The 17,760-nt window shown below is 34.1% G+C and overlaps 2 protein-coding genes across 3 annotated transcripts in view; both read left to right on the top strand.

Moving 5' to 3' along the window:
* Positions 1-11,665, top strand: part of LOC144964561 (uncharacterized) — a 34,726-nt gene extending 23,061 nt beyond the window's left edge. Inside the window, exons 24-32 of one of the 2 annotated variants that reach the window (XM_078898989.1) lie at positions 438-537; positions 1,709-1,971; positions 3,627-3,775; positions 6,429-6,566; positions 7,552-7,581; positions 8,801-8,948; positions 9,222-9,452; positions 11,001-11,135; positions 11,553-11,665. In XM_078898989.1, the coding sequence (XP_078755115.1) occupies positions 438-537; positions 1,709-1,971; positions 3,627-3,775; positions 6,429-6,566; positions 7,552-7,581; positions 8,801-8,948; positions 9,222-9,452; positions 11,001-11,071 (1,130 nt within the window). In that variant the 3' untranslated portion in view covers positions 11,072-11,135; positions 11,553-11,665. Of the gene's footprint in view, positions 1-437; positions 538-1,708; positions 1,972-3,626; positions 3,776-6,428; positions 6,567-7,551; positions 7,582-8,800; positions 8,949-9,221; positions 9,700-11,000; positions 11,136-11,552 lie in introns of those variants that run through there. The other variant, XM_078898990.1, reaches the window with a different exon arrangement.
* A 1,257-nt stretch (positions 11,666-12,922) lies between these two features.
* Positions 12,923-16,058, top strand: LOC144964564 (polycystin-2-like protein 2). The gene is made up of 3 exons (XM_078898992.1): positions 12,923-13,034; positions 14,888-15,093; positions 15,620-16,058. Exons 1-3 carry the CDS (start codon positions 12,939-12,941, stop codon positions 16,056-16,058), a joined length of 741 nt encoding a protein of 246 aa, XP_078755118.1. The 5' UTR covers positions 12,923-12,938.
* The last annotated feature ends 1,702 nt before the right edge of the window (positions 16,059-17,760 follow it).

A 17,760-nucleotide genomic window follows, 5' to 3' on the forward strand; every position in this document is an offset into this window, starting at 1 on the left:
TTTCATCGAAAAGTTTGTGAGCAAGCACTGGTGTCAGATAAAATTCTGAAAATGTGTGTATGTATCAGTGTCAGACAAAGCAGAAGGAAAAAGACAAGGAAGGGTCATTCCAAAAATAAACAAACAAACAAACAAAAAAACAAACAGATGCCTTGACTTGGAATCGAACCACAGACCTCCTGATATCTCGGTAACTTCTTTGGTGTAATGGCAGCACGTCTGAGCAGTAATTTAATTGAATAATGTTAGAACATGATAAAAATGTTCCCGTGTGCCAACGGGCCCAGACTTTCAAATAATGCATGCGACAGCAAAAGGAATGCAGCTGATCTTAATTCCTTTCCTTCGTTATAATATTCGGACGCTCTTATTCATTGTGACCAAATACTTATCAATTTCATTGCATAGTATCACATGTAAACAATCATGTTCTTCAGACGCTGCTTACTTGTGGAAAATGCTGTTGCAGTCCGAAAAAGAAGAGAAAGAAGAAAAACCAGAAGAGAGTCCTCCGGCTGCTCCAACAAGCGATTTATGGTAAGACAGGTTGGAATCCGTATTGAGAGATGCTAGGATGTTTTAAGACAGACGAGATTCCATTTTTCTTGTCTTTGAACATACTTGTTGTCACTTATACTTTTAACTCACTCAACAATTGGAAAATATGTATTAAAAATGAGCATGTACATAAATCGTTTTATTCAACTACCATCAACTTGTAAAAACTAAAAACATTAGCTTTGATACTACGCCTATAATTTGTCTCATAAAATTGTAATTAATAGGCATGGGGTAAAAGTAACCCGGGTAAACTACGGATACAGTCGGTGATATGGTTGAGTGAGTTAAAGTACTGGAACGGAGTTATATTCTCAAAATGCCGAGTTATGAATGATGATATGAAAGAATAGTATGTTGATTATCTTCTTTTTTTCGCTTTCTTTCAAATCCATTTATGTGAAATGTTATTTTTCATATTCTTATCCTACCCTTGATAGGAATATATTATTATAGCTTTCATGATTATTAGTTATTTTAACGTTTGTCGAGAACGATTTTTTGTAATTTTTAAAAATATTTAAAGCAGTTCCAATTTCTTATTTTCATTACATTAACCAATTGTCTCAATACGGAATTAGATCGGGTAAACAATATACATCAATTATACTTTTAAGGCAATGGTATAAAGTTTCAGTTCGAATAAAAGAAAAATTGAGTTTTTATATAGAGCAATATCCACTAAACGTGCTCAAAGCTTTACAAGGAGTCCCTGGCCAACAGCAACATTTAACAATTAGGACGGGACATGACGCCTGTTAGGCGATATTACACAAGTGTTATTCTGACAGAGACAACGCTGTTAACGGCCAGGTACTCATTTTACACGAGTACGATGAGAGAACGTGAGTAAAGAACCTTCTCCAAGGAATCAACTATGCGCCGAGCGAGGCTCGAAACCAGGAACTTCCGATCCGTAAGCGAGTGTCATACCACTAGATCACATCGTCGCACAATAATAAATTCCCTTAATGAGTGAGATTTGTTTCTTAAACAACAAAACACTTCACAATATGCTAATTCATATCATTCTGTCTTGAAACTTAATTTTAATAGCCTAATTTAATCCGACATAATACCAGATAGATGCCCTGAGTCATATTTTTGCTTTATCTCTCTCTTTCTTTTTTTTTCACTTTTCAATGATCAGGTTCACACTTCCCTGGTGGTTCATCTACATTTATTGGGGGTTTATCGTTGTCTTCAATATATTTGTGGCTTATTACATTATGTTATTCGGGCTCAGCCTCGGATATGAGAAAAGTGTCAACTGGCTTGTTTCTTTCTTCGCTGGATTTGCTTTCAACGTCCTGCTGGTCCAGCCCTTGAAAGTAGTAGGGATGGTGATGTTTCTTGTGCTTGTGTTCCAACAAACATACTCATTAAAGGACATGGCCCCATTCAATAATATGGGTAAGAATCTAAAAAGAAATGTGAGCTTTTTTATCGCGCAATGTCCACTAAATATGTTCATAACACTTTACAAGGCTTCCTAAAGCAACAATGCTTGACATGTAGGACGAGACACATGTAAGGTGATTTCATAATTTTTCGATAAAGACGTGGCTATTACCTGTCTATTGCTCATTGAACACCTTAGTACTATGGGGGAATGTAAGTAAAGCGCTTTTTCATAGGATTCAACTTTGTGTCTGCTGGGGGAATAAATGAAACATTGTTAAGCCCATTGAGCATGGTAAACTCGTATAAAATCTTTGTATAAATGTTCATAAATTTTATCTAGTTTTGCTTGCTTAATGTTTATATATTGAAACGTTTTTTGATGGACCCCCGTTTACGTTCATTAAATCGTTTTTTGTCGATATGTTAATTTTATCTGTTGAAGTTGTATTTGTACTTTCAATGTTTCGCTTGTCTTAATTTGCTTTGAAGAAGGTCTGGTGTGTTTTCGATCTTGAATCTATTGCTGTTGATAACGATGATTATTTAGATACTGACGACGATTGTGTTGTTGTTGTTGTTGTTGTCGTTGTTGTTGTTGTTGTTGTAATTGGTCATTTTCTTGTTGCCATGGCCTTCGTAATTGTTTTGTCTCGTTGAATTATTCTTAAACGTTTTTGGTTGGTGACCACGTTCACCACGTATCGATTATTAGCACTTCTATTGTTGTAAAAGTTTTTTTTAATGAATAAGAAAATTATAATTATGATCTATTCTTTTAAAAAACTAGGGCCGGCGGCAAAAAATGTTCCGTATAGCTAATTTTAACTTTTTGCCAACGAACATAGAATTACTGGCAAATCTAAAAGTTATAAAACTAATTTTTACAAATTGATATACGATTGATTTACGAACTTTTTATAAATCAAGGGTAATCTAATTACCCATTGACTCAAATGATTATTTATAAAATCTGCTATGGCATAATGATCGATCATTTACCGGTTTAGATGAGTTACCAGATTGGTTTACACCTGCAAAAGTAGAATGTATGATGTATTCGTTAAGGTTAAGCGGCATAATTATTGTTTTGTACACCATATCCTCATGGATTCATAGAATAAATCAAAATGAGTTCACTCATTTTATATTATCCGTCCAATCGGAAGAATACCCTTGTCAACAGAAAACATATTATGATTTAGTTCATGATTGAACTCATTTTATTATATTTCTCCAATCACATATAAAGTTTTTCGAAAGACTCTAGTGATTTACAAGATCGTTGGAATCCACACAAAGAATATGGTTGCCAGGTTTATTTGCGCGCACTTACAGACTTTATTACTGGACCGATTTTTGTTTTTCGGTTCGGCTCCAAGAAATCGTCCCAATCTATCTGAATTTTCCATATAGTATTATGATTAAAATAAATAAATAAATGTGTATAATAAGCCTTTATTTTCCCTCAAATATTACGGGTTCTTCATTGGCATAGTTAAAAAAATATACGGGCACATTACTGAATATGGATGCAACCCGACTAGATCATATAATCTAACAATTTTCATGGATACATTTAGAATGCCTAGCCTCGTTTATTTTCAAATTAACATTTACGTGATATTGTGTATAAAATGCTATGATCATTTCATCTTTATCATTAGTCGATGCTTCAAAAGCAATCAAAAAGCAAATGCAAAAAGCAAGGAATTATTCAGCGATCAAATCTACAGCAAAATACCAGCGTCCTCCAAACGTGATACAGATCGGTGCGATTCTGGATAGGCTTGGCATAGAAATGACAGCCAGGGAGGTAAGATATTTTGGGAATAATTACTTTTAATACTAGCTATATAGTATTAATCAAGTTGACGTCAGCTACCTTTTTATATTTATTTTTTTTAAAACAGGGAGTTGGTAAGTTCTCTCTAAAACCATCGATAATCCCTACTTTCTCTTTTCTATCTATCTCTATATAATACATTTCTTTATATCCCTCTATTCTCTCTCTATCTCCCTCTCTCTCTCTCTCTCTCTCTCTCTCTCTCTCTCTCTCTCTCTCTCTCTTGCTATGGTTGAGATAAAACAATAAATCAGTTGTGTTTTTTTTTTTTTTTTGTTCTTTTTTTTCTTCATTACAGCAGATTTACAAACAATAGGAAGAATCTTGGAAGATTTATATCGTTAAGAGATGTAAAATGTTTCGACTTTGGAAACATCTTTTAAAAACTTGAGCTTTTATATAAGGCAATATCCACTAAATGTGCTCAAAGCGCTTTAAAAGGGATCCCTGGCAAACAGCAACATTTAACATTTAGGACGGAACATAACACCTATTCGGCGATATTACAGTTATTTTTTTTTGAGACAGAGACAACGCTGTTAACGACATTTTACACCTAAGTACGGTGAGAGAATGTGAGTAAAGACCCCTTTCCAAGGACTCAACTATGCGCCGAGCGAGGCTCGAACCCAGGACCTTCCAATCCAAAAGCGAGTGTCATACCACTAGACCGCATAGTCGCACAAACTAAACTAATTTTGTTGTTGTTCTGCTTATCATTAACATTATCAGTATTATCATGTTATTATTTTTATCATTATTTTTATTATTATTATCATCATCATTATTATTATTATTGTTATTAATATTATTATCATCATTATTATTATTATTATTATTATTATTATATATTATTATTATTATTATTATTATTATTATTATTATTATAGTAGTTAGTAGTAGTAGTAGTAGTAGTAGTAGTAGTAGTAGTAGTAGTAGTAGTAGTATAGTAGTAGTAGTAGTAGTAGTAGTAGTAGTAGTATAGTAGTAGTAGTAGTAGTAGTAGTAGTAGTAGTAGTAGTAGTAGTAGTAGTAGTAGTAGTAGTAGTAGTAGTAGTAGTAGTTAGTAGTAGTAGTAGTAGTAGTAGTAGTAGTAGTAGTAGTAGTATAGTAGTAGTAGTAGTAGTAGATAGTAGTAGTAGATTAGTAGTAGTAGTAGTAGTAGTAGTAGAGTAGTATAGTAGTAGTAGTAGTAGTAGTAGTAGTAGTAGTAGTAGTAGTAGTAGTATAGTAGTAGTAGTAGTAGTAGTAGTAGTAGTAGTAGTAGTAGATAGTAAGTAGTAGTAGTAGTAGTAGTAGTAGTAGTAGTAGTAGTAGTATTAGTAGTAGAGTAGTAGTAGAAAGTAGTAGTAGTAGTAGTAGTAGTAGTAGTAGTAGTAGTAGTAGTAGTAGTAGTAGTAGTAGTAGTAGTAGAGTAGTAGTAGTACTAGTAGTAAAGCGAGTGTCATACCACTAGACCGCATAGTCGCACAAACTAAACTAATTTTGTTGTTGTTCTGCTTATCATTAACATTATCAGTATTATCATGTTATTATTTTTATCATTATTTTTATTATTATTATCATCATCATTATTATTATTATTGTTATTAATATTATTATCATCATCATTATTATTATTATTATTATTATTATTATTAGTATAGTAGTAGTAGTAGTTAGTAGTAGTAGTAGTAGTAGTAGTAGTAGTAGTAGTAGTAGTAGTAGTAGTAGTAGTAGTAGTAGTAGTAGTAGTAGTAGTAGTAGTAGTAGTAGTGTAGTAGTGGTAGTGGTAGTAGTATAGTAGTAGTAGTACTAGTAGTAGTAGTAGTAGTAGTAGTAGTAGTAGTAGTAGTATTAGTAGTAGAGTAGTAGTAGTAGTAGTAGTAGTAGTAGTAGTAGTAGTAGTAGTAGTAGTAGTAGTAGTAGTAGTAGTAGTAGTAGTATAGTAGTAGTAGTAGTAGTAGTAGTAGTAGTAGTAGTAGTAGTAGTAGTAGTAGTAGTAGTAGTAGTAGTAGTAGTAGTAGTAGTAGTAGTAGTAGTAGTAGTAGTAGTAGTAGTAGAGTAGTAGTAGTACTAGTAGTAGTAGTAGTAGTAGTGTATCTAAGAGCCTCATGGTTTAGGATACCGTACGCTCTATAAGATTCTATTATTTTTATCATTATTAGCTTATCATTATTATTATTGTTATTATTATTATTATTATTATTATTATTATTATTATTATTATTATTATTATTATTATTATTATTATTATTATTATTATTATTATTATTATTATTATTATTATCATCATCATTATTGTCATCATCATATCCCCACCCTCATCGATGACAACTGATCTTTGAAAATCATATAGTTTATCATATTTATATCCGGAATCGACTGTCTTTATCAAGCATTATTTAGAATGTCTACAAAACCAGCAATTTTAGTTTCATATTTGATATCGATACTGTTCCAAAGTTTTATAATTCTGTTAATTAAAAAAAAAATCCCCTTATTCTCAGTTTTGTCCTTTTCAAAAAATTTTAACTGGTCTCCTCTGCAAATTTTTGTACCCGAATTTCGTGTTATCATCTAGGTTTTGAATTATCACAATCGTCATCTCCTTTCATCTATCGATGTGTTTTATATTTTTCAGATGCTTAGAGATCTACTCCTGTACTCTGTGTTTCTCACAGCCCTCATCACGATGATTTACCGGCACTCTCAAATTACCGATGCATACAAGCAAACATTGGCCATGAATAAAATACTATTTAAGGCTGACTTTTCGGAGGTAGGGGTGTGAGGCTGGGGGGGGGGGTCTGTTAGTAGAGTCCTTATTTAGCATGCAAAGGGACCGACATTGATTCCGGGTGCAATCGATAATCTTTCTTTTACTTCCTATCCACCCAATGCTGATTGGGTTGCTGGTGTCTGTTAGATCTGGCGAGAAGTACGTTGTGATAGATTAGGGTAGAAAGCAATTGCCCATAATATTAAAGGAACAGGGATAAATTCTGGTTCCATGTACCGTATGACTCTTGATCAAGGAATATTTTCTGAGGTACTGTCTGTATCTATAAGAAATGAAATGACATAATTCTGAAACAGCCATAAGGTATTTTATCTTCTTACATATTTCCCTTCCATGAAATTTATGTACCTATCTGTATCTCATCATATCCAGTGTTACCCATAAAGCTTTGATCTGGATTGGGGTCTTCTTTTACGAAATGGTGGTTCAAAATTGGCAGGCTTTGTGGCTCAATTACTTAAACGCCAGAAATAAAACAAACTTTCAAATGTGAGGAGGTAAATTTCAAAATCTGTGTCACATTTGGTCCTGCGAAAAGTATTGTACTACCAACATTATTTCCAGTAGTAGTAGTAGTAGTAGTAGTAGTAGTAGTAGTAGTAGTAGTAGTAGTAGTAGTAGTAGTAGTAGTAGTAGTAGTAGTAGTAGTAGTAGTAGTAGTAGTAGTAGTAGTAGTAGTAGTAGTAGTAGTAGTAGTAGTAGTAGTAGTAAGTAGTGTAGTAGTAGTAGAAGTAGTAGTAGTAGTAGTAGTAGTAGTAGTAGTAGTAGTAGTAGTAGTAGTAGTAGTAGTAGTAGTAGTAGTAGTAGTAGTAGTAGTAGTAGTAGTAGTAGTAGTAGTAGTAGAAGTAGGAGGAGGAGGAGGAGGAAGAGGAAGAGGAGTGATGAGGATGAGGATGATGAAGGGGAGGAGGACTAGGAGGACCATTCAATTTAACAATAATCGGTTGCCTTCTTGTATTTTCAGGAAGGTGACGAAACCAGTGTTCTTGATGGTGTAAGATATTTCCATATTTTGACTTTGTTTTTTCCCAATTTCACATTCACTGTACTATGTATTTCGTTAAGGGTGGAGGCAAAAGGTGTCTCAATGTCAATGCCTCATTCTCATAGCTTTGAATATCAAACATAGGGGAAGATTGCAATGTCAAGCAGAGAGAAAGAGAGAGAGAGAGAGAGAGAGAGAGAGAGAGAGAGAGAGGGGGGGGTGGGGGGGGGGGCTTTGGGAGAGAAAAGTTTGTTCTCTATCCAGTTAATACCGACAACTTCTTTTAATGAGAGCATAGCAAACATTAGCCCTGGCATTGTTGTGTTTAAAAAACCCTATTCACCTCGACTCACACGAATTGTTCTGGGTAATGAAGGATGTAGTCCTAACCATAACACGACAAAAAAGGCACCTACTTTATCAGAAATTTGCGTTATGTGGAATAAAAATATTTGCTTCACGTAGTTGATTGAGGAAAAAATGAATCATTTGGAAAGCGCATTACACAGGGTGGGACCTTTGACTAGGCTTAAGTCGAAACTCTTACGAAAAGAGAATGACTGGATAGACGACACATAAGTAACTACGATTTGAGAAGACTGTCAAACAATTACCTTAACATTTTTTACTCTCTCTCTCTCTCTCTCTCTCTCTCTCTCTCTCTCTCTCTCTCTCTCTCTCTCTCTCTCTCTCTCTCTCTCCATATATCTATAACATGCACACACACACACACACACACACACACACACACACACACAGACACGCGCGCGCACACACAAAGACATACACACTTCACACATTGCTGCATTCATATTTGGTCATGCAAATGTTTCATCATCCATTACTTCAATTTAATTACAATAAACAAAAACCGCCTTATGGAGTAAACGTGATCATCAAGGGAGAACATTGCACCTGTAGGTGCATTGCAAGTTTTTATACTAGCTATTTGTCTAGAAGCCAGCCATGATAGAAGCGAAGCAAGGAATAATTATAACACAAAATATATAAGAGGATGATGATGATGATGATGATGATGATGATGATGATGATGATGATGATGATGATGATGATGATGATGATGATGATGATGATGAAGATGATGATGACGATAATTATAATATTAATAATGATGATAATAAAGATAATAATAATAATAATAATAACGACGACGACGACGACGACGATGATGATGATGATGATGATTATGATAATAATGTTGTTACAGATTTATACAGTGGAAGACATCTGGACATTTTTAGAGACTGGCTTGTTGCCCTTTTTGATCAAAGAAGAGGACGACAATCTGGATCTTAACAGTTTTTATTTTGCTGGCACAGCCAGGATTCGACAGGTCAGGGTGAAACGTAATGAATGTAAGTAAAAAAAAAAAATAATAATAATATATATATATATATATATATATATATATATATATATATATATATATATATATATATATATATATATATAATATAAAGCAATGTGTCAACAAAAGATGGATCATTGTTGCATATCATATTATTATGAAATAGTCATTATTAACAGATTTTAGTTGAACCACTGCCATATCAAGTAAAGCCATCTGATTTCTGTATAGGGTTTACAAAATCGAAATTACAGCTTATCTCTAATTGCACTTGTTTCAGCCAGTTGTGATACCATTCCCATTAAACTGATGGATATGTATCAAAGAGAGCACTGCGCCGTTTCCATGTCCGATGGAGAAGTAGAAACGAGAGATTTCAATAACTCGTGGCTTGATCCCATCAATCAAGATCGTGGTCAAGCTGTTGGCATAGACGATGAGGATGAAGAATCAAACTTGTTGTTATACCATTACAGAACCGCTGATGAATTGAAAACAACTCCGATTACAGGTAACAGAAAATAAAATTTAGTGTTTCGGGTTTGTAACAATCACAACTCAGTGGTTTGTTGTAATTATTATTGTTTGGGTGTCTGAGGGGGGGGGGTATCTATATTTTCTATCTAATTTCTCCTTATTTATAAATTTATTTATTTATTTATTCATTTATCAATACCATATTTTCGCGAGGTAGAGAATCTCTGCCAACAAATATAAGGTGACTCATTCCAGCCGCTCAACCATGGGACACACTTGGGAAAGGGGGAGTACCCGTTTAGTTTAGCAAAGTCCTTCCTAACTGTCACGAGGGCATATGGTGGATGAAGATGGAAGCAGCTGGAAGATATTTGAACCTGACTCTTTTCTTGATGTGCCAAGCATATGATACCCCTACAGGGTACATTGGCTGTGGCAACATGTCCAGTACAGGAACTGCCCTCGCTAAGAGCAATTGCAAACTACTGTGAGTAGATTGCATGAAAAAATAATGACAATTCAGTTCTCAAAGAAAGTGAACAGAATGAAGGGGAAACACCAATAGGTGGAATTACCTCGCTCGATAGTACATATGTGCATCAGGCGGCATCAGAATGCCATCCAACTACTACCACTCGCAAACATAAACAAACAAACAAAAAACCCCAGAAAGATCAACAAGAATAAGACTCGGAATGTAATGTAAAGGCTTTTACAATCAATACGGTGAAATGATCATGAGGAATATTGAAGACATGAGAAGTTAAAGTCGGGGGAATTAATATCAACAGCATTCAATATACAGATGATACAGTATTTATCATTGAAACCGGAAATGAATTACAAAAGATCCTGTATGTTATGGCAAGAGCCAGTGAAGATATTGGTCTTAAATACAAAAACAAAATCAAAACAAAAAACTATAAGACAACATATAAGAAACAATGCGTCCCATTTGCAAGTTTAACTGAAACTTTCAACAAATAAAACAAGTCAATAAATCCATGTACCTTGAATAGCATCTGATGGAAAAACTGGAGGTCCCGATATAGCTCAATTGGTAGAAAATGCGCTTCACACACAAAGATCGTTCCCAGGTCAAATCGAATTTTTTTTTTTTGGTCTCGTCTGTCCACCCAGCAGTGATTGGGTAGCTGGAACTGTTAGATCTGGCAGAAAGTACTTCGCGATAGACTAGCGTCCTATCCAAAGGGTGACAAGCAATAGCTACTGTCCAGTTCCGTTAAAGAAACCGGGATAAACTCCGGCTCCATGGGCATAATTGTATATGCACGGGGTAAAAAGAAGAATCGTCCTTTAATAAATTGAAACCATGATGAAAAACAGAAATATGGAAATAAACATGTGCATTGAACAATAAATATATAAGGTCAGTCCTCCCACGTGAATGCGAGTGTTGGAATATCAACGATATCCTCCAAGCAAAACAACCTGAATGACCAGATGCTATAATAGCAGCTGTATCGGCTGCACGTGAATTTATTTATTTATATATTATATTATAATAATATATGCATATGTAACATACGTATAAATCTTTATTCAACGTATTACTGGGTAGTCTTATTACAGGGCCTCACGCAACATATCCAGGAGGTGGCTATGTCTTTACAATTCAAAGGGATGACCTGATGGATGCATTGGTTTCTGTCCAAAAATATTTGGCCTCGTCCGCTTGGATAGACCATTTAACAAGGTAAACCCAGTAAATGAGAATGTGAATTATGGCATAATATAATTCTCAACCAGTTGTAGATAAAGTAAGTCCTAGTTTTCTCTTCCATTTTATAAAGGAATCTAATGGTTTCATTGGAAGATGAGAGCATTGTGGACAACTTGGAGCAAGAAAACATATTAGTATTCGTTCTTTTGAAAGTTTCATTCTGACCAATTTGTATGCCTGACTGTTCAATTTTATTGAAAAGAAGTATTTCAATCCAGTACAAAGACGAGAGCAATGTGAAAAAAAACATATTATAGGGGGGATAAAAGACACAGCAATAGTGACCTCTCAGTCCGCCATGAGATTTGAAAAAAAAAAAAAAAAAAACAGCAGGTAAAATGCATCGTATTAATTCCTATTTGATTTTTCCCCCAAATTTTCTTTTCACAGATGTCTGTTTGTAGAGTTTACTATGTACAATCCCAGCTCTAACCTTTTCACGTATGTTGTGACGGGGTTTGAATTCGATTCGAATGGTGGACCCTTTCCTTTCAAGATTGTTACGTCATCTCGTCTTAATCATTATGGGAATGACAGATCTTTCACACAGATAACAGAGGTAGAAGTGTAGAGATACACTCTAAGTGCTTAATCTTATATGTCCAAATGTTTTTAAAATACTCTGTAAAGCACAAAGAATGTGTTTATTGTTCTAGTGTCACTCTCAAGAAATATGACCATTAGTGTAAAAACTATGTTGTTATCACCACCACCACCACCACCACCACCACCACCACCACCATCATCATCATCATCATCATCATCATCATCATCATCATCATCATCATCATCATCATCATCATCATCATCATCATCATCATCATCATCATTATTATTATTATTATTATTATTATTATTATTATTATTATTATTATTATTATTATTATTATTATTATTATTATTATTATTATTATTTATTATGAAATAAAGTTCTCAGCTCTGTTAATATGCGGTTTAAGAGTAATAAAAAATAAGATAATACATGGTTGGAAATACTAATCTGCAATGTTATAAGAAACGGAAAAACAGAAACAAACTAAATAGAAATTCAATGCTTTGTTAATTTGATGAAAATGATTTTTTTTTTTTATCTTTATCAAACTCCAAGTCTCCCGTTTTCTAATTATTATCATTCCAAAGTAATACCATATTGACACCGTGGGTAACAAATTTACACAACCTACACAATGCATGGGCTCACTATGCTTGCCACCCTTCACACAGATCTTGTACAGTTTTTTTATGAATGGAAGGTATAATAAATATGATTATTTAATTCGTACATTTCCAAGGATTTACCAAACTTAGTGCACATCATCTGCAAGATCACATGTTTTGTTGCCATACCATTTAAAAACACAAAGAGCTCAAATGTCATTTTTTGACGCAGAAACGGTGGAAGAGGCTTTCAATCGGGACGTCCAAAATGACCAAACAACGAAAATATATCTCCATTCCATTGTTACTTGTTCCTGAATTTCATCCCATACCTTCACTTACAATAGTTCAACAAAAATTATTTTTTAAAGTACTGAAGAAAGACTGATGCTCATGATACAAAACGGAAAATCTTACATTGGGTGAAAAGACAAATTGACCAGCTCAAAAAAAAACAAAAAAAAAGAGAGCAACAAGTAGACATTCCAAATGTGGTGTTGTCTTAATAGTTAATGATCGTAAAAAAAATCAAACACTTTTTTCTCCTAAATTGAAAGCATTTAATGTTCAGTGCTAAGTTCTTACTTTTCTTTCTGACATTTTACACAGGTTGTTGTCATGGTCTGCTCGGCATTTTACACTGTCATTGTATTTCAAACATTAATCAGATGTGGTCCTGCGGCCTTTTTTACCTTTATCTGGAATTGGGTTGATGTAAGTTATGCATTTTTCAAGGTAGCAGTATGAAATACCAATCCAAACATTGAGGAATACAATTCAATTTTTTTAAAATTAATAATAAAATACAAAAATGCCAAAAAAGATAAATTAATAAACAAGCAAACAAACAAACATAACAGCTAACTACGGTGGAATTTGCCAATGAGATATCTTGCTAAAGGCGACAATCCTTTGTATATTATACATGTGCCTGCAAGCCTGCAATAACTGTAACATACTTTTAATATAAGTTGTCTACCTGGAGTTTAAAGCATGGTAATAAATAACACTAATGTTTGTTTGTTTTTAAGAGTTTTACGGCGCTTGCAACACATTAAGGTCATATCAGCGCCAGTAAAAAGGAAGAAAATGGGATAGCAAAAAAGTTCTAGAATTACATTTAAAGCACCCAAGAAAAGGTAAGACAAAGGGGAATTGGTTCGAATAGGAAACAGATGTAGATTCCAAGAGCACACTATCAAAGTAGTTAGTATGAGATCACCTAAAAGTCTCATCCAGACACAAGCACTGGTCCCTTCTAAGAGGAATACACTCAAATGTTTACAAATCATATAATATAATATGTAAACTAAACATAATACAATGCATAACAGAGAGATGATTTACAATGAAAAAAAATCATTAAATCTATAACTATACATTCGACTGTTTCCCTCCCAGCAAAGGAACTCCGGCCAGGGCCAGGACAAAACCAAGTAATCTTATTCCAAGACAAAGACAGAAAGCATGTTGGAAAATAGATATAAGGGGATAGAAAACACAGTATGTAACTCCCTGCCCACTATGGGAGGTAGGAACCCCACCCAGAAGTAACACTAATGAATTGCAACATTTATCTTCTATTATTTTATGCTAGTTTTGTTATCAATATAAAAGACATTGCCTTAACATTCCAGATAATCTAAAATAACACTTGGATGAAGTTGATAATAAGTTTTTAATGATAAATGACATGCATATTTTTTAGATTAAAAAAACAACAAAAAATAAATAAGTATAATATCTTGACACCTACAAACATCTTTTCAATGTTCCCTAACAAAAAGGTTAAATGCATAAACGCCATCTGGTGCAGCTTTGTGGTCTAGTAGTACGACACTCGCCTTTGGATTGGCAGATCCTGGGTTTGATAGGTGCAAAATTTAGTTCTTGGAAAAGGCTCTTTACTCACATGTTCTCACCATACTCGGGTGTAAATTGAGTACAGTAACAGCGTTATCTATTGAAAAATTTAATTCACTATCACCAGACATGTGTTATGTCTCGTCCCATATATTAAGAGTTGCTATTGGCTAGGGACCCCTTGTAAAGCGCTTTGAGCACATTTAGTGGATACACTATAGGTTTATTTCTGTATTATATATCTCATTATTTCTTCAATGTTAACAAGTTAATATTGCCACCTCTGTACAACATAGAAGAGATCAACTGCTGAAAATCGCCCATATAAACATGATGACGATATATGCGAATAATAAAAAAAAACATGGTCAATTAGAGATTATAATAATATGCGGGCCCTCAAAAGAAGAAAATGGGAAATCTGGCTTTTTGTGCTTAATTTTTTAAAAGTCATTGAAAAAGATCTGGCTCTTAAGCTGCGGAAAACATTAGCACACTGCCCTTAATTTCTCCTTTCTGTCAGATATAATTTACTGATAATCCCAGGATTTTGTTTGCTGCAGATCTATGATTATATTTATTGATAAAATTGTGATGTCTTTAAGGGTCTCCTGGCTAAATGTACATCGATATACATACAAAATCTTGGTGAATTAACATTTAGAATTAGAGGGAAAAAAAAAAGTCTTTGCATTTCATTTCAGCTTCTAATTTTAGGATTGATTTACACACTAGCTTATGCAATCCACGAAAGAGATGCTTCTATGGTATCGGTGCTTGCTGTCTTTGCTCAGTATGGGAATAATCGTTTCCTAGACTTCCAGGCCGTGTTTCACAAGGATTTCATTGTTTCTCTCGTCGAAGGATTTGTTGGGGCAGCTGCATTCTTAAAATTGATTTTTGTTTTGAGGTATGTACGTTGAAAGTAATTTCTGATCCATTGGATGAGGTTCACATATTTGACAGTTATCATACTTAAAAGTAGAGAAAGTAGAGAAGCTTTGGTTTGTTTTGTTCTGTTTTTTTTTTGTTGTTTTTTTTTGGGGGGGGGGGGGGGGGGAAGGGGGTATTTATTCTTTTTTTTTTTTTTTTGCTGCTGTCATTGCTATCGAATTTTTCTCTGAATTGATTAAAAATTTTAAAAAACTCAAGATAAATTAATTTCAGAAGGTTCCATTCGTGTTATAATTGCTAAGAAGATATGGGCCTCTTATCTTTCAGCAGAAAAAAATGTTATTATTAATTTCAATTTTGTGCAGAGACATAGGGAGGAGACTGATGCTGATTACTGAACTTGATTTGAACTTGATGCCTTCAAGATCATGTAATTGTCATTCATTCATCAATACTTCTTTTTGTTTTGTTACAGTGATATAATCAATAGCCATTATAATAAGTAACTGGCTATCCTATTTCATCCATTTTTCCTTCCCCAGGTTCAACCCATTCTCAAAAACATTTATGAAGAGCGTAGATATTGCTAAAAGTGATGTGGTTGGTTACACAGTCATGACTGCCTTGTACCTAATTGGTTTTTCTCTCTCTGGTATGATGATTTTGGGAAGAAACATGGAAGGTTACCACAGCTTTGACCGTTCTCTTCTAAGTCTTTTATTTTTCCTTTTGGGAGAACCAAACTTTCCCTCCTTAGTAGCAGCTAACAGATTCATGGGCCCCATATTCTTCCTCATGGTCATGGTAGTGACACAATACATAATCTTAAACTTTTTCATTGCCATGATCCGTGACGGTCTTGACATGGCAAGATCAATGGAATTTGGTAAGAAGGACGCAACAATGAGATATATGCTAGATACTATCAAGCTGTATCTTGGCATTGGTTCCAACAGACAAATTAATGTGCAGCCATCCTAATTAGAAATTACAGAATGAAATGTGGTTGTAATTGTGTTTAGTTTGAATTACTTTGGATTTCCTTGATTACTAAAATTTTATTTTCATTGTTTTAATCGTAATTTTTCGGTATCTTTTGATGTAGTAGAATGCACATTTAGACACATTCATTTTACATACAATTATAGGTGCCTTGTCTTCTTCTTCTGCTTCCTCAATTATTGTGAAAAGGATAGAGAGAGAGAGAGAGAGAGAGAGAGAGAGAGAGAGAGAGAGAGAGAGAGAGAGGGGGGGGGAAGGACAAGATTCTTACCCTTAGAAAGGAAAGAGGGAGTAAATGTAAATTTGATGTATGTGCAAATCTCATATTATGGAACTTTACTATAACAAAATTGCATGTTATGTATATAGTATGAAGATATTACTATTTCTGACATAACCCCAATAAGCGTGAGAGACAGAGAGAGAGAGAGAGAGAGAGAGGGAGAGAGAGAGAGAGAGAGAGAGAGAGAGAGAGAGAGAGAGAGAGGATGACCACAGGCTTTCCCTCTCATAGCTTGTTACAGGAAATAATATAATATGGAGTATGATGAAGATGGTGAAGGTGTTTTAGGGGAATGGTGAAAGTGACGGATTGTAACGAAAATACTAGGAAGGTTGTTGTGATGATGATGATGATGATGGTGATGATGATGATGTTGTTGTTGATGATGCCGGTTTTTTGGGTTTTTTTTTTTTTTTCGATGACTACGATGTTACTAGTGTGCATCTGTGTGAGTGTGTCTATGTCAATATTGCATTGTTATAAATGTGTAACCAAATGACAAATTGCCACTTTTTTTAGGACAATAAAGATTTATAATTATTATTATTATTATTATTATTATTATTATTATTATTATTATTATTATTATTATTATTATTATTATTATTATCATTATTATTATTATTCCTTTAGTTACTTCTGATCATTTCTTTTACTCATCTCAAGACTCCAAATACTCCAAAACATTTTTTAAAATACAGTCAGCTCATCATGATTATTTTTTATCTTCAATATTTTTTTTTCTTTTTTTTTTCGAAAAAGTCCATATTTTATCGCCAAGGCTGTAAATTCTCAGGCAATTGCCTGAAATCAGACAATCTATTATTCTCTACCTCAGGGACATACTATTAGACTACTTCACAGCATGAACAGTGCGTGGCCGTCAAGGGGGATTCCCTGTTTCTCTGTGCTGCCTCTCGCTTTCTTCACTTCGGCCGTCGCTGTGTGCACAGTGCATGGTCCGTAGGGGATTCCCCATTTCTCTGTGTTTTATCGTTTGTGGCTGCCTCTCTTGGTCGTTCACGCATTCGCTCAGTTTTACCAACCCACATTTGTGAGATCTCATAATCGTATGTCTTCACACACAATTTCTATATTTCTTTGTAATTTTTCAGACAAACAATCTTTGACTCTTTAGTTCCTTTGTAATTTATAACTGTTCATCTGAACATTGTCGAAACGATTTTTCTGCGAATTTTAATGAAAAAGCGAACATTTAATTTGCGAGCGAAACAGATGTCTTTTGTTTGGTTTTGTTTTGCGCCTTTGTCTCCAAGAAAAAAAGATCACTGAGGAAGAAATATAAAAACTAACAACAGTAAACGATTCTGCAATATGCCCAAAACATTTTTAGATTGCGGAAGCGACCTTCAATTGATAGAAGGCAACATTAAAAAT

This window comes from Berghia stephanieae, chromosome 2, assembly GCF_034508935.2.
Source record: "Berghia stephanieae isolate SIO BIC M18660-M18661 chromosome 2, UCSD_Bste_1.3, whole genome shotgun sequence".
NCBI lineage: Eukaryota > Metazoa > Mollusca > Gastropoda > Nudibranchia > Aeolidiidae > Berghia > Berghia stephanieae.

Excerpts from the sequence above, each read along its gene's own strand:
- LOC144964564 (XM_078898992.1), top strand. The coding sequence starts at position 12,939 with ATGGTCTGCTCGGCATTTTACACTGTCATTGTATTTCAAACATTAATC. Across the intron at positions 13,035-14,887 it reads TTATCTGGAATTGGGTTGAT|CTTCTAATTTTAGGATTGAT; the intron begins GTAAGTTATGCA and ends ATTTCATTTCAG. Across the intron at positions 15,094-15,619 it reads AAATTGATTTTTGTTTTGAG|GTTCAACCCATTCTCAAAAA; the intron begins GTATGTACGTTG and ends TTCCTTCCCCAG.